Source organism: Drosophila subobscura, chromosome O (genome assembly GCF_008121235.1).
Source record: "Drosophila subobscura isolate 14011-0131.10 chromosome O, UCBerk_Dsub_1.0, whole genome shotgun sequence".
Taxonomy (NCBI): Eukaryota; Metazoa; Arthropoda; class Insecta; order Diptera; family Drosophilidae; genus Drosophila; species Drosophila subobscura.
The window spans coordinates 15,047,273-15,074,648 of NC_048533.1; the positions used below are offsets into that span (position 1 = coordinate 15,047,273).

Here is a 27,376-nt window from a genome sequence, read left to right on the forward strand (position 1 = left end):
AAGGTTTCAAACGTCAGACGAGAACGTGCATGTCAGTAAGCTTGAGCAAATACAACCCTGTGTCGGCCATTTTTAATCTGTTGACTCCTCCCCGTTCGACTAGTCGTTTTCAAAGTTCTTGAATATTCGGGAAGAAAGGTTACCCTGGACAAAGGTTTTTCTTTTTCCACTTTCGCATTTGCAATTCGACCAACAAATTGAGGTAGAAAGTAACTTGAGATGTCCATGCAGGCGTAGTACTTTTATTGGAATAGAATTTAATCATTGGATGGATGGATTATTGTGCATATTTAGCATCTTCGAAACTGACGCATGTTGGCTCCAAAAAGTATTTGTACGCACCTAATACAAAGTGCGTTGTTCGTGCTGCTCTAGTTCCCCTTGTAATCCCCGATGAAATAATTAAAATGCATTGTTTTATTTATTCAAATGGTTTCTTTATTCAGTTGTAAGCATATATGTACGGGCAGGTTTTAGATATAATACGTGGGGGGTTAGGTTAGTAATTACCTGAACTTACCTTTAGGGCAAAGATCGCTGCCAACCAGATTCCAAAGTGAATCCAAAAGCTTCGCTCTGGTGTGGCGCCTGTACAATCTTTTGTTATTTTCGTAACCGAAGTGCCAACGAAGCGAATCTCGAATTGAGTGCAGGAGCAGGGGCATCCTTCCAGCCCAGCCAGTCTTGCAAAGAAATACGTAACGCATTAGTACGCAGTCTGCATTGTTTTTATAGGAATTTTAGATTTTTTTTTTGACCGGGTTGTCTGCCACGCTATCTAGGTTACCCTTGCTACCCTGTAGGTTCATTTCACTGATCGCCTGCGCCTGCTCCGCTGAGCTGTGGCTCTCGCCAACAGTCACCCTGTCATTGGTGTGTGGGGGGAGTAGGAGTAGGAGGATTCTCTTCCTGCAGTCGTTTTCGGGTGGGTAACATTCAGTAGAATTTTATTTTCTTATCGCCTTCGTTGGTCTCGTAACGAACTAATTACAGTTTATGTTTTTTGTTTGTTTGTTTTGTTGGATTTCTTGTGTATCGGTAGCATACTTCTACGTCTTAGGGTCTAACAAAGTTGGTATGTTTCGTTTTACACGAGCATGTTGTGTGCTTTCCTTTTAGTAGGTCTAGTGGGTGTTACGGCTCATTAAATTCTGGGTAGAGAACAAGACTTGCTTAACTCGCTGCCGGGAATTTTGGGTTTGGATAGTAATATTATTCTCTTTCGTGTATACGATATATAAATAATATAAAATTTCTTAAATGTACAAAATGGTGTTATAAAATATTTTTCTATTTGATTGCTTTGTGTAATGGCGCTCATCATCCGCTACAAAATGCAAAAAAAATGAAACGTAAGAGCACATCTCTGTATATCTCTGTATCTGAGGCGGGTTGGAGGTGTACCACGTTGCTTTGACAGCAACCTGCCGCAATGGCGGTGGAGTTGGCCGACCGCCTCCGACGAGCTACACACACACACAGTAAAAGCTAAGGGTAAGGGTACTCTACCTGTCCGCAGCCCGTGCCCAACGAGATTGTTTAACGCTGCATTCATAATTCATTATTCTCGTTACTGTTGTTGTTGTTGTGGTGGTGTTTGGTAGTCAAATTGATCATAAAATAAAATGTAGTTTAGTATATTTTTCGTTTTTTGTTTGGTTTTTCTTTCTTTTGTTTTCGTTATCGTTTTTCTTGTTAATATAGTTAAAACTAAGCGTTCAAGGTTCTTAAAATCCTATACATGAATTGATATTATTGTTGTTTATAAAGAGAGAGACAGCAGCAGTCAAGCTGTCGACAAGTGGAGTGAGGATTTGTTTTGCTTGTTTTGTGGCTCTTATTAACACAAACGCACACGGTACGCGTTTCAGGGGGTTTGAGGGCTTAAAACTGCATATCATAACTGTTTGTTTGCTGTTCTCTTGCATTGTATTGCTTGTTCTTGTATTTGTCTGCCTTCTATGACACACTCTTCTCGCCCACACACTTGTCACACTGTCACTGAATGCCTGCCTCTGCCTGTGCCTGTCTGTGTCTGCCTGCGCCTAGACTGCCTGTTTGTCTAGCTTGAAGCTTGAACTGACTCTCTATGTGATTACCTATTTGCGAGAAAGGAGAAAATTTTGCATTAGCGGTTTCAAGAGTTCAGCGATTCACATGAATGGTTTTCTTTGCTAGCTGCAACGACGACAAGTGTCCGTTTCCGAGCGCTCTACACACATACAGAGCTGCGGGAACAAGGCCCAGCTGGCTCTAATTGACTCGATTCCAATATTTACCTTGTCTAGTAACGTCTATTGCCGCCGCCCATGTTTCCACCCTGGCCGCCGCCTCCTCCTCCAGTGTTGTAGCTGTTGCCCCCAAAGCCCTGGCCACCGCCTCCTTGGTTTGCACCTGCAAGGACAGAATATGATTCTGTTAAACGATTTCCCGCCTCGTGTTGCACGAATGGGGACTCACTTTTGTTGAAACCGCCACCGCCTCCGCTGCCGCCTTGGCTGTATGGAGCAGGCCGGCTGTTGCCAAAGTTGTTGCTTCGCTGTGGGCCGCCGCCATAGCTCTGCTGGTAGTCATTGCCAAAACTGCCGCCGCCACCGCCATTGCCTCCCCAGTTTCCGTTGCTATTCCCGCCTCCGTAGCCACCACCACCGCCGCCGTTGTTCCAGCCGCCGCTGCTGCCCTGATTGTTCCAGGGACCACTGCCGCCGCTCTGCTGATTCCAGCCTCCGGCGGCACCGCCCTGGCTGCTGCCAAAGTTGCCATTGTTGCCGAAGCTACCGCCACCGGCGTTCCAATTGCCGCCGCCGTTCTGGCGATTGTTGCTCCAGCCGCCCCCTTGGCCACCGCGATCAGCCCCACGGCCTCCTACGCGTCCACCAGGGCCTCCACGGCCACCACCACCACCGCCGCCGCTGCTGCCTCCTCCACCGCCACCACCACCACCGCCTCCGCCGCCGCCCTGACGATCCATATCTTGTTTGGCTATGGCCTTCTTCACGTCGAGGCTCTTGTTCTTGATGGTGTGTGTCTTTTGGAGAATGATCTTGTCAACAGGATCGTAATCGTCGAACTCTATGAAGGCGAATCCGCGCTTCTTGCCGGTATCCTTGTCCGACACGATATTCACGCCGACGATCTGGCCAAAGTCCTTGAAGTACTCTCGCAGGCACTCCTCGTCATGGTCGTCACGTAGGCCACCCACAAACAGCTTCTTAACTGTGGCCCCGGCATTGGGGGCATCAATCTCCTGGCGCGGCACCGCACGCTTCGGCTCGACGGTGCGGCCGTCGATCTTGTGGGGACGAGCGTTCTGGGCATTGTCGATCATGTAGGACTGCGAGTAGGTGATGAACCCAAAGCCGCGAGAGCGCTTTGTCTTCGGATCCTTCATCACGACCACATCGACAATGTTGCCCCATTTCTCAAAGTGCGCCTTCAAGCCGTCGTCAGTGGTGCGGTAGTCCAGGCCGCCAATGAACAGCTTACGTAGCTGCTCTGGCTCGGTAATCTGCTGCGGGAGGGGAGAACGAGGTAAACAAACAAACAAAAAAAATAAGTAAATTGCAGGTACAGTCACAAGTGAAATCAATAAAACAATGAAAAATGCCGCCCGCCATTTTCTTTTTATTTGCAACGCCGCAACGTCTCTCGCGACGTTGTGTATATACATGCATGTGTCTTTGTGTGAGTGTGTTTGTGCGTACATGTTTTCTTTTCTCTCGTTTTTTTAGCCGCCAGCCGGTTTCGTTGTTCTTTTGCAATTTCGTTTTAGCTTTCGAAGGCTTTTGAACTTATGGCGTGTCACTGGCCGGCCCCAAAGTCCCGAGGATCGCGGCCACATACACACTCACACATGTGTAAATATTCACATTAGCGCTGGGAAAACCGCGTGCAAAATGTATAGTGAAATTGTCGGCGTTGACATTTTTATCACGCGAAAACTTTGCACCGCTGCGCTTACCTCATCGTTGTCGTCGTAGTTGCCGTTGGAGTCGTTTAAGTCAGCCATTGTACTTATATTTGCACAACTGCACGAGTTTGACGTAAAAAACTGTTCAATAAATTCACTTTTTCACAAGCCCAAGCCAAGCCCCAGCAGTGAACGATTAGTAGGACCGTGGATTTATCGATAAAAAATACCGACTAACCCTCAGAAATATACCTACACAAGCTATTTAAGAATCTCAATACTGAAATTAAAATTGTATGCAATTGGTGAAACAAATTTATATACGATTGGCCAATTTCCAAGGCTCTCTTTTTTGTATTGATTATACAAAACATGTAACATGTAACAAGTAAAAGTATCTTTTCTTCACTTCGGCAGTAGTAAAATACCAGTTCCAGTATTTTGGTGCATTAGTTGGTGCGGCTGTATTTATTTACAAATTGTCTTGAGCGGGAAAAAGCATTGAGAAAATTGTTGATTAAGGTTATTTTTATAAAACAAGAAAGTACGCCATGTCTGAAACAGTAATAACAGACTACCTTGCCAAGATACATGCCGAGGTCGAGGAGAGCATACGGATAAGCATACTCGATGACAGCGAGAAGGAACTGGCTCTCAAATTGTTTCAGAAATTCGTAAGTAAGAGTGATCAAAATCAAAACAAAAGCATCCACATATAATCCATAATCTAATCCATCCATGCAGAAGGTCACCCCTGCGGATCTGCAGCGAGAGTACAGCCCGGAGGAGGTGAGGGAGCTCTGTTTGCGTACGAAAGTACGCGTTAACATGAGTGACCTCAACTGCTTATGGGACGCCAAAAAGCGGCTGGGTCGCCGTTTGGAAAATCGCTCGGAGAGCTACATCAACCGCATGCTCATCAAGTCGGTGGTCAGGAAAATGGTGGAACCGTACACTGATGAAGAAGTGGCTTATATCAATCTCATCAAAAGAGGCTGGCTAAAGAAGCGGAACATCATAAGACTGGATAAATGGAAGACTGAACGTGAGTTTCCGTATTTGTGGGACCTTTTACCGCAATTGGACTCGTCGGGGGATATGTGGAGCTGGTTGGATATTTTCTAAATGTGCCCGATCTGCCCGATTATGTGTAGGCGGGCCTACAGATCAACTCGGAGGGCATATCTCTGTCACAGCCATCTCAGCCAGTCGGAGCAGACAGTGAGGAAGTATCTGTGTGTTTTGGCGGATTGTTTATAAAATAAGCTTTAAATAAATAGGTCAAACAAATCTCAACTGTGATGTCAATGTTGATGGACAGCCAGGTCATTGGTATTTTTGTGAGATAAATTATATTTGGCGGGAATATTCTTTCGATAGTAAGGCAGGGAAAAGTTGCAGGTGGACCAAAGTATCGATATATCGCGGCATACAATGTGCTGTCAGGGCGGCGCTGCCAACTCGATAGAGCGGGAACATTGCATTCCAACAAAAAGTTTGCATTTGCCAGCAGCATGATGCGAAATGTGATCAGCAGTGTTCATCAATATGGGCGCGGAATTACCTTTATAGTTGAATGAATGAATTTAATAAACTGATTGATAAAATTAAAGTTTTAGCGCTGAGAGTCTTAACTAGCTGGAAATAGTATATGGAATATCAAAATGAAAAATTGCTGTTGATTCGGTATTTTAGGTATATTTTTGAGTGTCATGCGGTATATATGATTGAAAATGCACGGTCACACTAGTTTTCGGGTGACAGGGCCGCGCTGCCAACTCCAGCAAAATATATACTTCCGTTTTCATCGGGAGATTTGGGTTTGCATTTTTTCGTGACTGTCGCAAAAGTGATATTAAGTGTTTAAAAGAGACTGTAGATTGTAAATTTAGTGCAAGAATTCTTTAGTAAACGGTAGGTTAAACAAATAAGCGAATGCACGTGCATGCACACACCAAACGCACATCCATCCAGCTATTGATTATTTTGCCGTGTTCTGTACCCGGTACAATGCACACACACGCGTGGTACATACATACGTGTGCGTGTATACCTGGCGGCACCGCCATCTTGGCAAAACACTTGGGCACACGCACACACACATAAGCAAGCCACAAATTGCTGCTGTATTGCCTTGGAGACGTCGGCGGGACAGTCGAGCAAAATAGAACCTGAAAATTTTCTCTTTCGTTTTGCAGCATTTGCTAAAGACACATACGCATCAGAAATATGGTTGGATCACGAGTGTACGTGGGCGGTCTGCCGTACGGAGTACGGGAGCGCGATCTGGAACGTTTCTTTAAAGGCTATGGCCGGACTCGCGATATATTAATTAAGAACGGCTACGGCTTTGTGGTAAGTGTGTGCAGTGGATAAGCGATTGATGAAAATCCATACCAAAATCGTAATTTAATTTGCAGGAGTTTGAAGATTATCGTGACGCCGATGATGCCGTCTACGAGCTAAATGGCAAAGAGCTGCTAGGAGAGCGGTGAGTTGCACGAAAAGCGCGCGTAAACTCTATACTGAATATTCTATTTTTACAGCGTGGTTGTTGAACCCGCCAGAGGCACAGCCCGTGGCAGCAATCGCGATCGTTACGACGATCGTTACGGCGGACGCCGCGGTGGAGGCGGACGCTACAATGAAAAGTAAGTACAGGCTGGGCTAAAAAAAAGTCACCCACTTCATAAGCGAAGATTTTGTTCTACAACATTCCAGTTCAAGTAGAACCAGCCCCCATTATATTATCTTGTATTTCGCCTGTATATCCCTTCCACACCGATGCGATTTGCGATTTGTGTGTTGCATATGTCTCCCCCGCCAAAGAGGGGTGTGGATATAATCTGAATGCTGGAATCCTCAGTGTGGAAGGGACTGAAAGACACTGAATTGCTGTTTTTATAGTCTTGTTTTATTGCGAAGCGCTCCTTAGCTCCTCCTACTGCTATGAGAATTATAATTTGTACTGACATCTGCACGCTATCTTATGTAATTCTAATTTGTTTTGTTCCGCGCTCCCTACTATCATGCGTTCTTTATGTAAATATTAAAATATACATTCTATTTTTTGTAACTGTATCTGAGATGGAGCAGCGGCAGCAGCAGCAGCGCAGTGTCATACTAATTTGTAAATCCATTCAATTATTCACCAGAAACAAAAATTCCAGATCATCATCCCGCTATGGGCCGCCATTGCGCACCGAGTACCGCCTGATTGTTGAGAATTTATCGAGCCGTGTCAGCTGGCAGGTAAGTGCATTCATCACGCTCGTTGCTCAGCGTTTGGTTTTTAATCTACTGTAGCTTAGAACTTCTAAAACGAAGGAGCGTAGTTAACACTTGAAACGGATCCGAGAAATCACTAATCCAATCCAGTCCCAACTTATATATCCAACTCCCGTTTCGACTACTCTTTTATAATTTGAATCCTTTCCCCCCCCCCCGTATTTCAACTATGGTGTACCCGTTTTTCTGTTTGCTTCCGAATCCCATTCTAAACCCACCCGAACAGATACTACCTTTAACATTTAGTTAGCACTAAGCTGTACAGTTGACCTAGTATTAAGTCAAAATGTAAACCACTTTACTACATACAACTATGCTAAACTCTGGTACTGATCGGCGTAATCTACCCACAATTATTTCTCTCACACACCAACCAACTATACCGTACCGAACACCGAACAAAGAGTTTTTTGATGTGATGAGTACTGTTACTGCCGCGAGAGCCCAGCCCAGGCAGGGCTGCTTGAAAGAGTGAAAGAGTGACCTGACCACACAGAGGTACAGAGTCTGGCTAAAATGAATCTAAATACGAATCCGAAGCCAGATGTAATGACAATTAATATAGAGTTGTCGTTGTCATCCTCCCAAGATGTGTGGGCAAATCCCAGACACAGATAGACAAAGAGTGAGAGAGAGAGGGAGAGAGAGAGAAAGCACGGACGGCACCACTAGAGCATCGCATCCCAATAGACTGTGCTTCATTATCATCGTCGCTCCGCTTGGGTCTGAACAAGATGCGCCATCGCCCGCCATACCAATAACGAGTCGAACCAAAAACAGACCAGACCAGACCAAAAGACGATGGCCGACGCTGGCCTGAGGGTCCATTGCTGAGATTTGAGTGGCTCAAAAAATGCTGCCATGCCAAAAGACTAGCCTACGCACTGCTGCCAGTGCGTGTACACCTGCCCCACGTGCGTAGGCTTGCCTCTTGTGTTAGGTATTTAATTGTTAAACATTTACAATTAATTTACAAAAACATTATTATGTAAAGAATTGTCAAATTCCTTATAGCAATTGTGAGTGTGAGAGGGTGCGAATCTGGTCGAATATGGTTAGAAGAAAAGAGAACAGAAGAGAAGCGAAAAGAAGCGAAGCGAAAAGAAGCGAAGCGAAGCGTTTTGTTAATCAGATGAGATGATTATGATGATGATGATGATCTTGGCGACGACGATGAGATGAGAATGAGGATGAGCATGATGAAGCTGGTCGACTCGCGTAGAACAGAACGCACAAAACAGTTGCCACACAAACGGCTAGCGCATCCGAGGTTATACTCCTACCTGGTTCTGGCTTCTGGCTGAGACTACTGACTAGACAACCCCAACCGCAACCGCTTGGAGCAGCAAGCACCTGCCGTATGTCGTCGTCACACGCGTCAGCAGCAGTAGCAGCAGCAGCGCCCACGCCTCAGAGGCAGAGGCGGCTGTCCAAAACGTATTTCTTATTTTTGCAGTTCGTTCTGTGAAGCGCCGTGAGAGATGCACGCTGGCCACGCCTCCGCTGCCCGGTTGACTGCCTCTATATGACTGGTTGTGCTGCCCAAGTGCATGGCCACCGCACGGCCACTGCTCGCTCTTGACCACTAAATCCCGCCTCCGGCAACAGGCATCCGGCGACTGTGTCTGTGACTAGCGATGTCTGATCTGACTGTATCCCGCCGGCGACTCCTCCCTCCAACGTTGGCTGCTGGTCCAAATCTGAAGAGCTAATACTTTTTGCAATATAAAAATTATAAATTTGTACACAAAAACTATGCGAGATCTGGCTAAGGCTGTGGCGGCTATGCATCCATCCCCTCAATGTTGTCTGCCTGCCCGTGCGTACGTGCGTTTTCTGGTTTCTGGCTACTGGCTACTGGCTGCCGCCTGCCTGGTTATGTAATCGATGTTCGATCGGAGCGCTCTTGACTGCTCGCTAAACGCCCTTTCGATGAGGTGGTGTCCCCCATTGGTCCACATCTTACTAGACAGACAATCCAAACTCTCGGTGTTAAGCGATAACCATAAAAATGATGTGTGTGTCCGTCCTCTCTCTGAAAGCGCATTAAGTAAGAACTCAATTACAAATATATTTTTGTTTACTTTTATTTATTTCCAAAAAATATCAATTACGAAACACTGTTTGTTATCTATGATTATCTACTTATGCCTAAGTTCTTGTGACGCGTGCAGCAAGGAGTATTGAATATTTCCCTACCCCCAACTGGCTGCTGGCTGATGGCTGCCGGGTGCCGCCCACCCACCTACATGATGAGGGTCAGTTTCCACTATAGGCAGGCGCAGGCATCTGAAGGAAAGAAGATACAGACTCGGGCACATACATTGAAAGAGGGACAGAGACTGAGGGTTAGGAGGCATGTTCCACTCGAGCCACACACAGAGCGGGAGCGAGAGTCCGACTCCGATATGGAAATATTCAATATGCTTCATCTGCTGCATGCGTTCTCCTTTGATTTGCCACTATCAGATGCGGACTATAAGACATCTTGCACGACCATTAACTAATCATGTTCTTTCTCTTCCGAATTTGTCCGAATCTGCAGGATCTGAAGGACTACATGCGTCAGGCTGGCGAGGTTACCTATGCGGATGCGCACAAGCAGCGTCGTAATGAAGGGTAAGTTTTTAGCTGGCAAAAACCCCAAGCGAAGCCCTAACAATTATCTTCTCTTTTGCATTGCAGCGTGGTTGAGTTTGCCTCGTTGTCGGACATGAAGACGGCTATTGAGAAGCTCGATGACACAGAGCTGAATGGCAGACGTGTGCATCTGGTCGAGGATCGTCGTGGAGGACGCAGCGGTGGTGGCAGCGGTGGTGCTAGTGGTGGTGGTGGCGGCGGCGGACGTGGTCGCTCTCGTTCATCCAGCTCGCGCTCACGTTCTCGCTCCCGCAGGCGTTCTCGCTCCCGTCGCTCTTCGCACTCGCGCTCCAAGTCTCGCAGCCGCTCCAAGTCCCGTGGTGGACGCTCCAAGTCCAAGTCGCCCGTTAAGTCGCGCTCTCGTTCTCGCTCACGCTCAAAGTAAGTAGAAGGTTCAACTGTTGAAATAATTTTGTACTTATTTGGTTCCCCCTTTGTGTATTGCAGCAAATCGCGTGATGTTTCCAAGTCCAAATCAAAGTCCCACTCGCGTACTCGTTCCCGTTCGCCCAAGCGTGAGCGTGATTCGCGTTCTCGCTCTCGCTCCGTTTCGAAGCAGCGTGAGTCACGCTCCCGTTCACGTTCCAAGTCGATCCATCGCGACTCTCGTTCACGGTAAGTTTAGGCGGATCTCAGATCCGATTGGCACTATATTGTAAAATTCTTTCTTTCGTGCTTTCTTTGGTTTTGTGTTTGGATGCACGTCTGTTCGTTCGTTCGTCTTATGCATAGTCCTTCGACCTTGGCTGCACAAAAACCCATTAAATAAATACTAATGTTCTCCTCGCCCCTCTTCATTGCAGCGATCGTTCCGCCTCAGTTGACAACAAGTCGCGCTCGCGCTCTCGTTCCCGTTCGGCCTCGCCTAAAAACGGAAATGCCTCACCGGACCGCAATAACGAGAGCATGGACGATTAGATTAGTTAGCTGTCCCATTAATATTAAAACACTTGATTTTAGATTTTTACTATAACTATTCTACAAACATCCACACAGACACCTTATTCTCTAACCCTGCGTCACTGGCACACAGACACACAGCTAACGATAACGAAGAAATCATGCAACAAAAATCCACTTAACATATTTTTTAATATTTAAAAACTATGTTTTTCGATTCGCCGCGCCCCACTCGACACAATCCACACAATCTGCTGCCCCAACGCTGGGCACAACACAATAGAGAAAATCCGACAGGGAACATTTAGTCGAGTGCTGCACAGCGCACATCGCAAGGCAAAACAACATTCTTGCCGATGAGAAAAATACTGTAACATATTTGTAGCAGCAAAACGAACTAAAATTGTCTATACAAATGAAAAATTTCAATAAATACGGATACATATAAATATTAAATTTGTTTTTAAATAACGATTAAAATCTGTCTTAAACGTAAGTCAAATTTTGAAGAGAAAAGCTGGGCTATTAGTTGAGTCACAGCCAAAATTTAAGTCGTCAAACAACTCTCAGGAAAATGGTGTACCTAAATACGCTGGGGATATTCAGCAACATCATTTGCAGACTGAGAAGCCATCAGGATACAAAAAGGCAGGCTCCGGGCTTCACTTTCGCAGTTATTACTTTTTAAAACGGAGAGTCTGGTGCTCCGTCATTCGCAAAATGTTTACTTAAACTATAAATTATGCTAACAAAAACCCAATAATCTATAAATATTGAAAAAGCCATCAACTACTCATATATAAATTAGTTTAATTGTTGTTTTTTGTTTGTTTGCAATCCTGGAATATAAGTATATTACAAAGTCTTATTTTATTTGATTAGCTTGAATTAAAATTAAAATTTCCTTTTTGCTCTTATGCTGAATTTAAAGAATACCAGCGGGCATTTGGTTTTGCCACAAGTACTGGTTGCAATTTGTTACATATAAATATTTAAAATTTTTAAAGAAATAACTTTCATTTAAAAAATTGTCAATTTAAATCAAATTGCAAAAACTAAGTTTAAAAACTTGCAAAGTTTTCTGCTGCAACAATATATCTCATTATTTAAAAGTAATATTATTCAGTTGAATATACATAAACACCATTCATATATACATATACAAAGCACATAAGGACAAAAAAGATTTTGAAGCGTTTGACGTCTCGAGTGAGCAATGGAAAAAAATTGCTTTTTGAAAAATGCATCGACTAACTAACTAGAACAGATCTCGTGAACTGTATTTTAAATACAAAATGCTGTGAACAAATTAACAAATGCCTAAATTATTTGTTTTATGATTTGGAAATTCATTTCGCCATTATCTACAACTAAAACTAAATGCACACTGCATAAATGCGACTGGGGAGGTTCTGGTCTGAGACTTTATGAACCCACATAGTGGATTCGGTCTGCATCTCACGTACAACGTGTGTACGAGTGGGTTCTTTGGCACATCGTGGAGACACTTGAGCACTGGAGCTGCCTACAAAAATGTTTTGTGAGTGGCTGAAAAGCTACATAAGTATTTGACACTTGGTTGGATTGGATAAGATCGAGTTTGCATTTGCATTTTGTCGGCTACTAGCTATTATATGCGTACACACTAATCGTAAACTAATATCAAGTTTGGAGTCAAACAGTACATAATTAGTAATCAATATAAGTTGGAATAAAATGGATTATTAAATATTATCTACCTTTGATCCGTTATCAAGTATTTACAGAATTTTAATTTGATAATTTCTATGCCCTTTTTGATGGTAGTCGAACTATGCGAGTAGATTCGGTTTTCGAAGGCTCGCAGCAAAGTGAAACCCGCAGATGTTTCTGTGGAAGGCAGCACTTAATATGCATAACAATGTGTGTACGAAAGAAAGACGACCACTGTGGGCACCGCTTTATAAACAGACGAGACACATCGCAATCGTTTTGCATAGCTTTCATCTTCTATCTCCTATCGCTCGGAAATGGCAGTGGTTTTACATTCAATTTTATAGTGCTCTAGATCTGTAAGTATTGTAAATGTATGTAAACATTTAGGTTTAGTCGCTAGGCATGCCTACTGCAAGTTTTGTTTATAGATTTATGCACTAATTTACATTGTAAATGCACATAAATAGCATCTCGCGGTGCGCACATAAATTGCGCATTTTCAATAGATAATCCTCCCAACTCCATGTCTCGTCCTACATTCGGTTTCGAATCTAAATAAGTTTTAAGTACTATTAGAGCCTTTTTATCACTTTCAAGTTGTAAGTCGTTTTTTGTTTTGGCGAGGGCAGGTCCAAGGGGTGGGGCCGCCACTTCGTTGTTCCTGCTTTCTGCTCCCCCTGTTAATCCTCACTCTGCGATTGCTCCTCTCCTGTCTTGGCTGCCACTGGATCACCCTCCACTCCTCCTAGATGCGAAAAGATAGAAGTGAGACATTGCGCTTGAGCAACTGCTGTGGCCGCAAGGGGGAACCACTGCTCGCAGTGTCCACCATATCGACGCCCATGTAGTTGCTATCCATGATACCGCGATCCGGCATTGAGTGCACACTTTGTGTATCGTAGTCGTAGTTTAAATCCTGCATGGGAACAACCTCGGGCAGCAGATGCCTGATGTGTGTGGGCGATCGCTGAAGCCTGTACTGATTTCTGTTGAAAAAGGAAACGTTTGGTTAATAAGCGAGCAATTGAGAGAGCGAACAGCTTACTCTGTATCATTGTTTCTGCCTAAGTGGTTACTCCTGTGCTTCCACATATGAAAATCGAGAGAAAAGTAAAGTAAAATCACTTGTGTGCATTAATAAAACGATGCTTAGGCAATGGAATATATCAAACAATGTGCAATAGACATGTGTTGACCATTCTTAACAATCTTCTATAGGTAATTGATATGTAAATAGATTAAAGAAAAAGGGTTCGGTACTCCCACAAGTCCATTAAGTCTCCAGATTGGGCCAGATAGTGGCTTTCCTTCAAGCTTTATGTCTTTTCTATTTCTTTATCTATCAGACAGCTCGCTGCTCAGCACATAATAGCGCAGGAAACGTCATCAGGGCTAATCCTACACACCCTCCGACGCGTCTCACGTCAAGCTCTCCCACGACAAGTGCAACATAAATTGGCCTATTCATAATCCTTTTTTTTTGACGTGTGCGAAAGTGTACTGCTACGGATTACATACTTTTTATGTCGGTTTCTATTAAGACACACACAATGGCACGAGCACATGGATGACGCACTTGATCCGTTCAGCGATTGGCCGTCGTGTCCCTCGTAGCCGCTGAGTATGGACCCGTTGGATGTTATCACATCGCCCTCCAGCTTGACAGCCACTTGCAGTGCCTGTAATGGATATCGGCATTAGTTATTATATTATATTACGCAGGAGTGTGCAGAATGTGGAGTAGAGGTTGAGTTTATAGCGTGGAAAACGTAGAGGGGGCTCAGTTTTATTTTATTCGGGACTGGATTTGTGTGGCTGTGGCGAGAGTGTGTGTTTGGTGGCTGTCGGTGCTGTGGCTGTGGCTGTTGCTGTTGCTGTAGTTGTTCAGTGTGGTACAGAAGCAGGTGGTGAAGTTGTGGTTGAAGTTTAGAGTTTTAGTCAAATATATGGGAATCGGAAAACCGCAATCACCTCGTTGGTCCATAAACTGGACTTGGACATAAACTAAGCTCGCGTTTTTTTGCATTTTGATTTGTTCGTTAAGTCAAAAGCAACCGAAAATATGCCAAAAAAGAAAATATTAATTCGTTTTACATTGAGTTGCTCTCGTATTGGCCTGCATTGAATAAATTGTAGAAATTAATTGGTTCCAAATACAGTACAAAATATTTATTCTGCAAATTGCACAAAAGTACTTCAAAAATGATTGAAAAAGATACCGAATTAAGGTGCATGATTATCAAGAGTAAGTCGGTGTGGTGAGTGTGCAGCAAAGTGGCAAGCAGATATTCAAAGCAATTTAGAAATAATTTTAGCAAGTTTCTGAAGTAAAGGTTCAAGGTTCAAGGTTCAAAGTTCAAGATTCGACATGAGAGAAATGAGATGGAAATTATTCGAGTAGAATTGCAATAAACGTAACAAAGTTGTACATAATCTATTGTCAAGATTCTACACAAGTGAACAGGTAGAGCGAAGCTTTGATATTAGGATAAAACTGGAGAGTAAAGCGATTCACTACCAAGGGAAGTTACAGCGGAACTGAATTATCTCGACTTGGTAAATGTACTCGTAATTGTATTAATAATCATAGGAATGACCAAAACAGTCCTCAAGTCTACGGTAACAAATGAGTTGGTTGCATGAGTTGCTTGGAGTCCGCTGTGACGGCTCTGATCTTCTCACCTGCATGGCCTGCGCCTCGTCACGTCGCTCATCCTCGGTGTTCATTGTAACAAACCTAAGCACTAACAAGTTCAGCGATGCGGCCACGATTGCCAGCCCAAATAGTATAAATATCAGTGCAAACATCACGTACTCCGGCTTTCTATTCAGTGCGTTGTCCCTCTGTAGGGCTACCATATCGCCAAAGCCTGAAAAAAGAACAATTAAAAATGAGTTACTGAGTTGTGGGATGGTGGGAGCTCTTACCTATTGTAGTTAAAGTAATAAAACAGTAATATACTGAATCAAAATAGCTCCAGCCCTCAAATTTTGAAAAGGCTGCAGCACCGCCCGCTATCGTCAGCGAACTAAGCGTCGTCACAACGCATATGAGGTCCACCTCCGAGGCGACAGTTCGTTTGCAACGCAGCGATGTGCGAACTGCTTGGATAACATAGCTGTGGGAATGGATAGTTAGGTATGCAAGCATCAGTAGGGGGTAGACAGTGAGCCAACCAACCTGCTCAGTCTATTCACTCTTTCTCCGATGCTCTGGAACATAACGAGACCCAGGGGAATACCCACAATGGCATAGCACATGGTGAAGAGCTTCCCGCCCACAGTGCTGGGTGTTGAATGTCCATAGCCTGCTCGCGCATAAAAGACATGAAGAATGCATTGTTAAAGCATAATTAACGTGACGACATGATTACCTATGGTAGTTAGCACTGTGGTTGCATAATAGAAGGCGCCGGTGAACTTCCATTGCTGGCCGGCCTTGTGCGATTCCGATTTGAGCACCACCGTCTCCATGACTTTAAAGTCTTCCGGCGAAATGCTGTACTTGCGTATTATCATGTCCTCGGCATCTGCAATTGCAACCAAATTACACGAGTGCTTAGCTTGTGACGTAACTTGCAATGGCAATGGCCTGGCTCTGGGCCTGGGCCTGGGCCGGGCACTCACCTTGCAGCGCCTCCCAGCGACGCTTCTCCGTTTCCGATTCAAGTGCGTCAAAGACAGCGGCGCCGACTAGCAGATACGTAAATGTACACACGATCAAGGATATCGTGCGCACATTTTGTTTCTTCATTCTTCATTTAGGCGAGGGTTATTTGTATTGGCAATGTGGCATTCACTGGCGGCGCCTCCGCTTGCGGTATAGCTGCTTACTGCTGCTGCTGGAGTTCTGGCTGCACCTGCAACTTGTCCGGCCGCTGCCTTCCATATGTGCCACTCGCACTGTCCGCTGGTACTGTCAGGGGCTCGCTTGTACGTTCAAAGGACAAACTTTTTAAATTGGGTTAAGCGCCAACAACACGACCTGACACCTCTCTTGCACTCTCACTTGGCTCTCTCCTCTCTTCTCCTGCCGCTCGCGCTCTCTGCCACGTAACGGTTTGTCGCTGCCGCCTTTGCGGCACTGGCACTTAAGTTTTTGGGCACGGCACAATTCACTTAGCACTTTCCTCCTTGTCCTGATTGCATTACAAATAATGTCTCTCGACTATGAATCCGAATCTCGTCATTTAGCCGCAATGGGAACCTAGTGGCCTAGTGGCTGCACGGTCACAGCTCGCAATGGATGCTGGTGGTGCTTTCACCGTTGCCGTGGGCCTTTGTCCTCGTCGCGTTCGTTGCGCCGTCCATGTCCTTGTGTTATTTATACTTCTGCCACCTTTGATGCATTCCATGCTGCGACTGCGACTGCAAGTGCAACTACCTCCTGCCCCTCAGTTGCGATGACTGGCAGCGCCTGTGGTAGTCTTCCTTCTGGCAGAGGGCGCAAAGCTTTCAAGGATGCTGCTGTTGATGCTGGTGCTGACGGTATGTCGCATGCACAGCGGCGGCATCTCGTTGGCGGGGCTTTTGCAGTGTCCTTCGGCTTCACTTACGCCGCACTTGCCTTCGACCGGGGTACAGACGGAGGGGGTCTGCTGGCTGCGTTGGTTGTGTGGAAATGACATAAATTAGTCTTTATGGCAAGTTGCACTGGGGCAAGCTAAAAATAGATCCCAGTGTGTGGCAACGGCTGGATGCAATCTCCTCTCCACATCCCGCCTAATTGATTGCCTCATTGATGCATCGCACTAATCTGTCATCATCCACATCCTGCTAAACAAAACTCTACACGGCCTATGCCAGCCCACACTCAGCCCGCGTACACTGAAACAAATTTTCGTTTTCCAACATTGGCCATCAATATCAACACAGCACTTAATTTTTCTCGGAAACTAATATAGTAAACAAAATTATTTTAAGTTGAACTGCGTCTGTTTTTTTTTTGTGTGTACCCAATGCAAACATGCAAATTAAAAATTCATTTGTATGCGTCCTTCGCAAATAAGCGCCTGGATTTGTGGACACACTGGCAAGTGGAAGCTGGCAAAGTGTGAAACTGCTGAGCAGGCAATTTCAGATTCGGCGGTAACTGTATTTGGTGAATTATTAAAGCAACGGGATAATGAGAAAGCAACAGCCAGAACGAAAGCTCCAGCGTAGCAGTAAATCAGAAAGTGGCTTTGAAAATATGTGGGCTGGGGGGCAGTGGTACGCTCTGCGGCCAGAGCAGAGCTTCTTATTGACGAACAATGGTAACGATGCGGCATCTTTTAAATTTGGCCATCCAATAGCCATTGCAGTATCTCTGAATTATTCAAGTGCCAACATACTCTCGAATCGAGCATTCATATGCTCGTGGAGAAGAACTTTACTTTGTGTGTGCGCGTTGAAGCTTACACGCATACACACACTCATGCATACCCGTACATGATACACAGAGCCACGCACTCGGTATTCTTTTTAATTTATTGGGGAACCAAAATGTTGGTCCTGGGCCGTGTGGGGTCTGTTGGGGTGGTTTGCCAGCATTTGTACACACACAAACACACACAGGCACCAGGTTCGCAAAGGATGCCACAACACACACAAGCGTGCCATGCCGCGTCCAAGTCCGCCCTTAGTTAACTTTTTTGTTAGTTTGCCTCAGCATAAGGAGTACTCTGCCGTTCGCACGGCCATTATCCGCATTATTTGTTAACCTATTTGCCCACCCGCAATCGGAATCGCGCAGCCTCCCCCACCACAGGACTCCATTCTGCTCTTCTGCCGTGCACTGGCAATGACAGTGACACTATCAAGAGCTCCTCCCTCCCTCCATCCTTCGCATCCACTTCGTCTATCGCAGTGCCATTCATTTGCTGTATGCGTCTGCCCTCGTCGCCTGTCGAGAGCTGAGCGAAAAAAATACCGTACATCCTCCCAGCCAGCACACATTAATGCCATTCCATTCCCTTCTATTATTATATAAAATACACACACACACACACATACACATATTCTCAATGCCTGGGCAAATTAGACAGCGTAATTGGCAATTTTCGGGAATATCTTCGTTAGCGAGATCCTCTTATTTATCACTCGAAAAATAGTAAAATTTTCCGCCTGGTAATTTTTTCACTACAGCTCAATTTGTTCCTTGGCACGCACAGCTTCGGTTGCGTTCCGTTCGCAATGCACGCGACTTTAGCTGAGTTTGAGTACTGCTCTGCTACGGCGCACAAACTGACAGTTGGGGCTGCTGGAGCCTGTGTCCTGTGCGGATTGTCAGCTTCAGGGTTGAGTCGAGCATCCCATCTAGCCGCGTTGTTCCGAAAGGCCGTTGCGCTTTTGCTCTCTAAAAGCTTTCTCGTCAGCGTGCTGTTAGGCGCAAGCTTTCAGCCTCCATTTGCGAATAAGAAATGGAGCGACCAATTTGAAACTCGAAAATATTTATTTTCTCTTAGAAAATTCGTTTCTTTAGTGTGCATTAATTAACCATCACTGCTCCACCTGAATTAGGGCCATTTATATTCATGCTGTCGTCAGTCTTTCGCCTTGACCATCCCACCTAATGGCACAGTGACCCAGAAGCCAGGGACGTCCGTCACTCGAAATGAGCGCAGATTGCTTGGGAAATGAAGCTAAATCAATTTTTACAATTTAGTACAAATAATGTTCTTGTGGCCTGGCCATGAATTAATAATTAAATGCATCAAATGTATATGCATGCAGGCTTAAATAATAAATTAGTGCTCCATGGACTCTGGGGGCAGCACAATGTTACAGCCCAGCAGGCCGCGTCCACTCCATGCCTTTGGCACCAGCAGTAGATCCATCAGCTGCTCGCCGCGCTTGACTTTGAGCTGGACATTCTGGTTCTGCATGTTTCTGACAATCTCGCCAATCTGGCCGAGATCCCCCTTGAAGTTGTTGCTGTTAACAGAGCCGAAGCGGCAGATGCTGTCGCCCACACGCAAGCCCTGCAAATGGCAAATGGAATTATTTCCGACAGGATCTAGGCGCATTGTTTGTTGGGTTTTAGTCCTACTCACCGCCTCTTCAGCCGGGGAATTAGGGCTGACTAGATTGACCACAGCCATGGGGCGAACATCGGGAGCAACAATGGATCCACCAAACGCTCTGTCGCTGTCCAGTTCCAAGGCGGAGGCACGATTCACCAACTCGGGGTCGGTGGTGGCGATCTCACTGTGGTACTGGTTGAGCAGGTTCTGGATTTGGTTCATCAGCTCCTTGTGATCGTTCTGCAGGCAAATTATCGTCTGGCGGGCCTGGCGCACCTGGTAGACGTCGATGTCGTTGCGCGGGAACCCCTCGGCGTCGATCAAGGGACCGGTCATGCCAACGTTGTCGTTCTGGAAGAATTTTTGTGAAGGCATTGTTTAGCAATAAGCCGCTGGAGCTTAGTCTACTTACTGCAGCCAAAATCTGTCCATTTCTACTGATTTGAGCCTCCAGCTGCGTTTTGGCGGCCATCAGCCTCTCCAGGCGTTCCTTGGTGGTTATTCCAGTGGCCATGACTTGCGTTTTGCTTGCTTTAATCGGTGGGGATTCTACAATCGTAATTTGTGTGGTCAGCCTACTTCTTTTTCCTCTGTCACTTCTTGCATTTTTTAACAACAATTCTCAGCCCTGTCGGCAGCCCTGGTCGCAGTGTCAGTTTGACATTTCTGTATATCGATACCATATATCGATATTCTCCATAAACTCACTTGAGAGTAAACACAAAAATGTACAAATTTTGAGAATTCGAGAAATCTGAATCGGTTGTTTTAGAAGTATTTGTGCGAATTGATTACAAAAATAAACACACACGATACCAGTGGGCCCACCGAGCGTAGCACTAGCCAGTGCTTGGCCAAGATAATACACGGAAGTACACGGCCCCTGTGTGGCACAAAAAAAGGTTTTCAAGAGCCGTTTTCGGAGCCAGGCGAACCGCTGCTTACGAGCCTTAAGAAGTGCTCGCACCGCTCCTTGCCGTCGTCAACGTCCGATCTTATCGGTGAGCAGAACAGCGCCCTCCTCTGGCCCGCCCTCCCCCGTGAAACGACGCACACAATGTGAGCGGTGGGCTGTGGGCAGTTCGGAAGTTTATGCAATGTTCTAGTTCTAGCCCACGAGACGGCTGCGGTGACGGGGATACGGAGACGGAAACAGAGAAGGGAGCAAGGAGAGAGAGAGAGAGAGCAGAGTCGGCAGAAGAGCGTCGTATTGCCGTTGATTACATATATAAACAAATAACACATAGGTATACCTACAAATAGCGTGTGTGGAGGGTGGAGCAGAGAGTATCCAAATGACTGTGACCAGCACACACACAATGGAGGCACCAGTCAAAGCAGGACATCCACATCATCATCATCAGGGATCAGGAGGAGGCGGTGGCGTCCAGCAGCTCGGCTCCAACAAGTCTGTCGAAGGGGCCGGCAAGGAGCCGCTGGAAGAGGACGGAGTGGACGATGAGATGACCGTGCTGCTAGCCAATACAAACTTTCACTATGACGCGGCATCCGAGATAGACGAGGCCTTCGTGGAGCTCACGGCTGGTGAAGCAGAGGAGCCGGCAGATCGCGTTGCCGTTGCGGGAAGCTTCTACAACGAGCCCGAGCTGCTCGAAGAGCATCCACATCCGCAGGTCACTTGGCTGGATGACGACGAGATCGAGACACTGGATCGCGTCACCCTGGACATGGGCAATGTGTTCTTCAATCGCGTCGACAGCCAGGACATAATCTATCAGCAGAAGAAAAAGAACATCAAAATGGTCGGCAAGTACATAATGGGCGATGTTCTCGGCGAGGGTTCGTATGGGAAAGTGAAGGAGGCCATGAACTCGGAGGATCTGTGCCGCCTCGCCGTCAAGATACTCACGAAGCGCAAGCTGCGACGCATCCCCAACGGCGAGCAGAACGTAACGCGTGAGATCCATCTGCTGAAGCAGCTGAAACACCCGAACATAGTGGAGCTCGTGGATGTCCTCTACAACGAGGAGAAGCAGAAAATGTATTTGGTGATGGAGTACTGCGTGGGCGGACTGCAGGAAATGGTCGACTATCAGCCCGACAAGAAGATGCCATTGTTCCAGGCGCACGGCTACTTCCACCAGCTGGTCGATGGCCTGGAGTATCTACACAGCTGCCGCGTTATACACAAGGACATAAAGCCTGGGAACCTCCTGCTGTCGCTGGATCAAACACTAAAGATATCCGACTTTGGAGTGGCAGAGCAATTGGATCTGTTTTCGCCAGACGACACATGCACAACGGGCCAGGGCTCGCCAGCATTTCAGCCGCCAGAGATTGCCAATGGCCACGAAACATTCGCTGGCTTCAAAGTGGATATCTGGAGCAGCGGAGTCACGCTGTAAGCATTGCCTATCAACATTAGAAGTTCCCTTAATTAGCTTTCATTTGCAGCTTCAACTTGGCCACCGGCCAGTATCCGTTCGAGGGCGATAATATCTATCGCCTGCTGGAGAACATTGGACGCGCGCAGTGGGTGGCGCCCGACTGGCTCTACGAGCTGGATCCAGACTTTGCCAAACTAATTTTAGGCATGCTGCAAGCAGACCCCAGTGCGCGCCTCTCGCTGCAGCAGATACGCAAGGACACGTGAGTCGGAGCTGTGCATGCTCGCTCTTTGGCTGTTTGTTCAGCAGAATGATTTGTCTTGCAGCTGGTTCATAGCCTCACCGACGGTCACCGGCCCACCGATACCCATTCCTCCATTGAAAGGCGACAAATACCGATGTTCCACAGTACTGCCTTACCTGGAAGCCTATCACTATGGCAGTGAGCACGACCAGGAAGATGTCTATTTCACAGAGCACGATGTCAATCGTAGGTGCACTCAATCCATCTGCAATATGTGACTGATTATCCTTTTTGCAGAGGAGCTGGCGCGACAAGCTGCAGCGGCCGCGTCTGAGATACGAGCAAAACAGTCAGCGGCAGCCCATGCTGCCTGCCACCCGTACGAGCATCCCTCCACAAGCGCCGCTGCAGCAGCAGCAGCATCGGCCAATGGCAACAGAGAAGAGATGCCGCCCAAGAAGAAAGGATCGGCGCTGAAGCGTCGCGCAAAGAAGCTAACCTCCTGCATCTCGGTGCGCAAGTTGAGCCATTGCCGCACCTCGTAGGCTGGCCACGCGAAGAACCTTAACCTAGCTGCTAAGTGTAAAAGAAAGCATAACTTCTCGTTAACAAATTGTGAGCAACATTTTGGTTTTGTTTTACCCCTTTTTTTTCGCGTTTTTTGTTTTTGCCCTACTACATTCGCCAAGTATTTTGTAGCTATAGAAGAAAGTAGGCATGCTAGAGGACCCCAGCAGCAACAGCAGCAGCGGCAGCGGCAGCAACGCCACCAGCAGAGACTTAAAGTCATCTGTTGTGGGGCAGTCGCAAGCCGAGAGTTATACATATATCCATGTGACAATACTGTGTATTATATGAATCAAATGAATGAGTAAATTAGTCGTTACTACTGATGTACTGAACATAGACAGAAGGATCGTGTCGTGCCCAACGATCGATCGCAGTGAAGTGCACACAAACACACATAAAAGATAAAAGAAAACCTGTTCAAATGAAATGAAAATCGTTGTTGGCTTCGTTATATTCTTAATACTCATCAAATAATTAGAACATTTTTCAGCCGCCGATGAATCAATAACTGCTGGACAGTGCACAGACTCGGAAGGCCCAGGCTGAGATTTTTAATATACAAATCTATCAATGAAACAAAAAAGAAATAAAACAACTACAAATACAAAACACTGCATTTAGTTTGCACAGCTTACACGCTAACACTCTTGAAGCTGCTTATTCTAGTTCCACAATCTGTAGTCTGGAGACGGGCAGCACTGCTGTCTCCACCATTGCAACTGGCACTGGCTTGTCCTCCATTAGCTCGGCCATGATAAACATCTGGTGATAGTGTGGACCCAATTTGGAGAGTTTCCTTTGCATCAAATGCCGCAGCGTGTCCACATACTGAGGCGGCACCTTGGCCAGACTTGTGTTGCGCCAATGCAAACCATTGTTGTCCACATGGAAGAGCGCTGGGGAGGGCACATGGTCCTTTAAGTAGTTCCAGATGCACTCGCGCAGCAACAGGGCAATCTGTAAAATAAATGTGGGACAACATGAGCAATGCTGCTTGGTCTGCATAGAGACCTCAACTTGCCTCAGCCGACTCGAAGTGCTCAATGATGAGATGAAGATTGGTCAATGGGGGCGGGATCAGCTGGCTCATGGCCAGCAGCTGCAGCATCTTCTTCGTGCAGAGCATGAGCTCATCATTCGACGCAGTGGCCTGAAATTTGTTGACTGGGAAAGGAAATTCTACTTCGTTAAAGGTTCCCTCAAATTGCAGTCCAATGTCTTACCATTTTTGCCCCGCCAGTGATGCAAGCACGTGGCGCACAGGGCACGCAGCAGCACGGACGAGTAGCAGAGAGCCGGCCTGTGGCCCGCAATCAGACCCAAGACCGCCCACAGAACTGGGGACGTTATGAAGGCACGCCTAATCTGCATATCCCTTTCCATGGTCACCTTTGTAAACTCCTCGTCCGGAAAGGGCAGGCCATTGTACATGACATCCGTGGAGACCAGCTCCACCAGCAGCAGCGAGACCAGCGAATAACCTTCCACATTGTTGGGTTTATCCTTAAGCAAGAGGGGGAATCATATATGACTGATGCATGAGAGACACCACTTGAATCGCTTACCAAGTCGGCACAGCAGGCATTCAATGCCTTTAGATACAGCGCTTGCGTTTCCGCATCGCAGGTTCGTTCATTTGTTGGCAGCACTGGCCGCAGACCACGCCCAATGATGCCCGAGTGGAGCACCGAACGATTCGAGTTGGCCCCCGAGCTGGTGTGGAGGTTTTGCAGAATGAGCAGCTCATGTTCGGGTATCTCCAGCTCGTCCAACTTGTACTCCTCCAGCTGGCCCAACAGATGACCGTGATAGAAGAGGGCACCCTCAACAAGCTCCCGCAGACACACAGTTCGGGCAATCTTGCGGGCAGAGCATTGCCGTTGCAGCAGGGCATACGATCGATGAGCAGCCGCCGCACGACGTATGACAGCTGAGCGTAAGAGATTAGTAAGTTGGCTTTACTTTTCTTTTCTTTTTCAATTTTTATACTTACTTTTCTCGGTGAGACCCACAAAGAAATATTTGACGCTAAGCACCGCCAGCTTGAGGACCACTGGAGTGCGCAGCACATTCTGGGAGGATCCACCATCAATATTGTTCAAGAGGTCCACAATAAGATGGGCCAAGCGCATGCGGCATGCATCCTCATCGTCGACAGGGCTATCGGGTAAGTTTGAGTGCGAGTCCGGCTCCGTTTTGGTCCGCTTACCATAACCATTGCCATTGCAAATGTCCGTCGTGAAGCCCTCGCGCTTATTGTTATTGGAATGTTGTAGCCTAAACTTTGCCGCACTGCTCTCGGCTGCATCCCTGTCCATTTTGAGGACCAGCTTGTTGACGGTGCAGTCAAAGATTTGCACAATCTTGGGCAGACATTCGTTCAGGGCCTGGGTTAACTGTGCGGATCTGATGTTGGCAGCAACATTCTTGCTCTTGTGCATTCTGTGGAGGAAAATTTAGTTAGATTAAAGTGGAAAATTCATTCGCATAAATTACTTTGCCAGCGTATTGAGGTTGGAGAATGTATTGTACGCTTCTGTGGGTGTGCCTGGGGGCACGGGCAAACGGTTGTTTACTTGCACGTGCAGCGTTATGTCCTCCAAGACCATTTCGAAGCCAGGCGTAAAGCCGGGAAAGTTTACCACGCCACTTTGTCCGCCAAGCAGCCGGATAAGGGCACCAATTCCATTCGGATTCTGTGCATAAGACTTTCTCAGCAGCTGGGATATCGTCTGATAGTATATATGCGGATGTTGAGAGGCTAGAGAGAGAGCAGAGGGATAATCAATCATAATGTGGGGCTGCAGTTATACCGCCTACTCACAGACAACGAGTAGCAAACGGACAGCCGTCTGCTGTTCGAGCAGGTTCGTGCTGAGACAGCTCTTCCAGAGCATGTACTTTGTCTCCTCGTAGGCCAGATCTGCCAGCAGGGGGAAGTTGCGCTGATTGAGCACCCACTGCTCCAGCTCCTGCATGGAGTTGTCCAGAAAGTCCTGACACCACACAAACTTCTCTGCCATTTTGGCGGCCGTAATCAGAATCGTTGCTCCGTGTTCGTTCATCCGTAGCACTGCGTTATTGAGAGTCGGCTGCATGTCGGCAAACATCTTGTTGCTCAGCCAAAGCGGCGACTTTTGTATGATCACTTCGCACATGTCCTCAGAGTCTGCAGAAAGAAAGCGAAAACATAAGCAATGGATTGGGGAATGCTTCTGCTCCTACTAACATATCTCGACGAGCACATTGACCAAGCTTTGGAGAATCGCATCCGAGTAGTTTGTGGTGATTAGTAGAAACGGAACCACAGCGATGTCGAGCGGCTTCTTGGGAGCAAAGCCGTCCTTGAGCATCTCCCGGAATGCGGCGCGCAGCTGCTGCTCGTGACACGACGTCATGTAGTCCAAGATGCCAGCCTCAGAGTCCAGATGGCAGCGATAGTCGTCCACGAAGCGCTTGATGCCACACTGAAGAATCTGCATGATGATTTTGTATGGAAAACAACCGCCCAACCGTGCCACAATCCAATCAAAGGTCATGGGGAATCGGTGGAAGGCATTGAGCATTAGTTCCACGCAAGTCTCTTCCTCGGCGTTGGTTAGCTTGCGAAAGCAACTGTTGATGAGGGTCATCAGGCCGTGCATGGCACTGCATTCCAGCCAATAGTTGCAGGATGCCGTGATGGTCATGCGTCGCTGCGTATATTTGTCCGAGAGCTTCGCCACCAGCTCCAAGCTCCACATGGCAATCAACGGTGGCCAGGCAGGCGGACCTTTCCACACCATATGCTGTAGCGCTGTCTTGACCATGTTGAAGCTCTCGTAATCCTGGGCACGCATCTGTTGCTTGCGGTTGCCGCCTTGCTTCACCTGCGACACCGGCATGCCCGTCTTCTGGTCCATCATTTCGGGCGACACATACAGCTGCACGCTGATCTCGGCCAGAAGACCAAAGTACTCAAACACCAAATCCCGCGTCGATGGCAGTTCATCAAGGAAGCTCAGACTGTGAATTACAGATTGGATAAGAAAATGTTTATTTGATTTTGTTTGTTTTTGGGTATGTGGGCACCCTACGAGAGCTTGATGAGTGCGGGATTTGTCAGCAATTGTGGATTGCTGTGGCCATTGCTGATCGACTCTATGAAGTGTTTCAGCTGATCCAATAGAGTTTGCCGCAACATTTTAGTTATTTCTTTATTTATTATTATTTTTATTTATTTAATCGCAACAGCGAATAGGATTGCAAGGCTCATTCCGAGTGAATATCCAAACTTAACACACTGAAGGCCCACATTTTAAATAGGTAAGCACTTTGTCCAAATTGGCGAAATAAAACTGCTTGTAAATGTTTATTGTAGCCACCCATCCCCCCTGTTTACGAATAAATTCGATTGGGCACCGTTTCATTTGGCTAAAATTTAGTTAAAAATCTTTAAGTTTCATTAATTTCTTAGTTTGCACTTAAACACCCATTGGTCAACAGAAGGTTAAGCGGGAGACCGAGAGTCAATGACATATTTACTCGATTTTAATATTCTGTTTAATATTGCCATCCAATTTAGACTCTCAGCGGTGGAACTACAATTTTCTACGATTGTAAAATACATTCACCACAAGATTGGCTGGCTTTCACGACTGCTTTTGTTGGATTGTTTATAAATTAAGTTTAAAACTAAAAAGGTCAACCAACAAACCAACAACCTGGCGAACGCGCTCAACAAATACAAAAATGTTGTATCGGTATTTATATGCGATAGGCGGAACCTATCGGTGTT

General features: G+C 46.5%; 7 protein-coding genes across 16 annotated transcripts; 3 read left to right on the forward strand and 4 right to left on the reverse strand.

Annotated features, from left to right (window-relative positions):
* Nucleotides 1–918: 918 nt before the first annotated feature.
* Nucleotides 919–4,119, reverse strand: LOC117899688 (heterogeneous nuclear ribonucleoprotein 87F). Of its 4 annotated transcripts, none has more exons than XM_034809883.1 (5): nt 3,962–4,118; nt 2,944–3,511; nt 2,461–2,913; nt 2,280–2,394; nt 919–2,099 (listed from the first exon to the last, which is right to left on the reverse strand). In XM_034809883.1, exons 1-4 carry the CDS (start codon nt 4,007–4,009, stop codon nt 2,285–2,287), a joined length of 1,179 nt encoding a protein of 392 aa, XP_034665774.1. In that variant the 5' UTR covers nt 4,010–4,118; the 3' UTR covers nt 919–2,099; nt 2,280–2,284. The 4 variants fall into 4 exon arrangements, with proteins under 4 accessions (XP_034665774.1, XP_034665775.1, XP_034665773.1 ...); XM_034809884.1 differs by having other exon boundaries at nt 2,280–2,331; nt 2,377–2,394; nt 2,461–3,511; XM_034809882.1 differs by having other exon boundaries at nt 2,461–3,508; nt 3,962–4,119.
* A 211-nt stretch (nt 4,120–4,330) lies between these two features.
* On the forward strand, nt 4,331–5,188 carry LOC117899693 (telomere-binding protein cav-like). Of its 2 annotated transcripts, none has more exons than XM_034809897.1 (2): nt 4,331–4,584; nt 4,655–5,187. In XM_034809897.1, the coding sequence occupies exons 1-2, from the start codon at nt 4,462–4,464 to the stop codon at nt 5,033–5,035; spliced, it is 504 nt and encodes a 167-aa protein (XP_034665788.1). In that variant the 5' UTR covers nt 4,331–4,461; the 3' UTR covers nt 5,036–5,187. The 2 variants fall into 2 exon arrangements, with proteins under 2 accessions (XP_034665788.1, XP_034665789.1); XM_034809898.1 differs by having other exon boundaries at nt 4,495–4,588; nt 4,655–5,188.
* A 477-nt stretch (nt 5,189–5,665) lies between these two features.
* On the forward strand, nt 5,666–10,886 carry LOC117899689 (serine-arginine protein 55). 5 transcript variants are annotated; one of them, XM_034809885.1, is made up of 9 exons: nt 5,666–5,824; nt 6,109–6,265; nt 6,331–6,401; nt 6,457–6,561; nt 7,066–7,162; nt 9,744–9,817; nt 9,884–10,219; nt 10,286–10,453; nt 10,642–10,886. In XM_034809885.1, the coding sequence occupies exons 2-9, from the start codon at nt 6,140–6,142 to the stop codon at nt 10,754–10,756; spliced, it is 1,092 nt and encodes a 363-aa protein (XP_034665776.1). In that variant the 5' UTR covers nt 5,666–5,824; nt 6,109–6,139; the 3' UTR covers nt 10,757–10,886. The 5 variants fall into 5 exon arrangements, with proteins under 5 accessions (XP_034665776.1, XP_034665777.1, XP_034665778.1 ...); XM_034809886.1 differs by having other exon boundaries at nt 7,081–7,162; XM_034809887.1 differs by lacking the exon at nt 10,642–10,886 and adding an exon at nt 10,571–10,622.
* Nucleotides 10,887–11,869: 983 nt separating this feature from the next.
* Nucleotides 11,870–18,653, reverse strand: LOC117899687 (two pore potassium channel protein sup-9). Its single transcript, XM_034809880.1, has 9 exons — nt 18,428–18,653; nt 16,061–17,035; nt 15,808–15,963; nt 15,615–15,741; nt 15,362–15,552; nt 15,116–15,303; nt 13,952–14,112; nt 13,479–13,511; nt 11,870–13,419 (listed from the first exon to the last, which is right to left on the reverse strand). The coding sequence occupies exons 2-9, from the start codon at nt 16,185–16,187 to the stop codon at nt 13,179–13,181; spliced, it is 1,224 nt and encodes a 407-aa protein (XP_034665771.1). The 5' UTR covers nt 16,188–17,035; nt 18,428–18,653; the 3' UTR covers nt 11,870–13,178.
* A 243-nt stretch (nt 18,654–18,896) lies between these two features.
* On the reverse strand, nt 18,897–20,054 carry LOC117899692 (26S proteasome non-ATPase regulatory subunit 9). The gene is made up of 3 exons (XM_034809896.1): nt 19,850–20,054; nt 19,468–19,788; nt 18,897–19,395 (listed from the first exon to the last, which is right to left on the reverse strand). Exons 1-3 carry the CDS (start codon nt 19,949–19,951, stop codon nt 19,162–19,164), a joined length of 657 nt encoding a protein of 218 aa, XP_034665787.1. The 5' UTR covers nt 19,952–20,054; the 3' UTR covers nt 18,897–19,161.
* A 116-nt stretch (nt 20,055–20,170) lies between these two features.
* On the forward strand, nt 20,171–23,026 carry LOC117899686 (serine/threonine-protein kinase STK11). Of its 2 annotated transcripts, XM_034809878.1 has the most exons (5): nt 20,171–21,799; nt 21,853–22,047; nt 22,112–22,275; nt 22,327–22,611; nt 22,719–23,026. In XM_034809878.1, exons 1-4 carry the CDS (start codon nt 20,733–20,735, stop codon nt 22,572–22,574), a joined length of 1,674 nt encoding a protein of 557 aa, XP_034665769.1. In that variant the 5' UTR covers nt 20,171–20,732; the 3' UTR covers nt 22,575–22,611; nt 22,719–23,026. The 2 variants fall into 2 exon arrangements, with proteins under 2 accessions (XP_034665769.1, XP_034665768.1); XM_034809877.1 differs by having other exon boundaries at nt 22,327–22,931.
* Nucleotides 23,022–26,853, reverse strand: LOC117899683 (integrator complex subunit 5). The gene is made up of 10 exons (XM_034809873.1): nt 26,676–26,853; nt 25,829–26,604; nt 25,424–25,768; nt 25,096–25,360; nt 24,593–25,041; nt 24,165–24,529; nt 23,823–24,102; nt 23,621–23,763; nt 23,235–23,556; nt 23,022–23,163 (listed from the first exon to the last, which is right to left on the reverse strand). Exons 1-9 carry the CDS (start codon nt 26,780–26,782, stop codon nt 23,257–23,259), a joined length of 3,030 nt encoding a protein of 1,009 aa, XP_034665764.1. The 5' UTR covers nt 26,783–26,853; the 3' UTR covers nt 23,022–23,163; nt 23,235–23,256.
* Nucleotides 26,854–27,376: the final 523 nt, after the last annotated feature.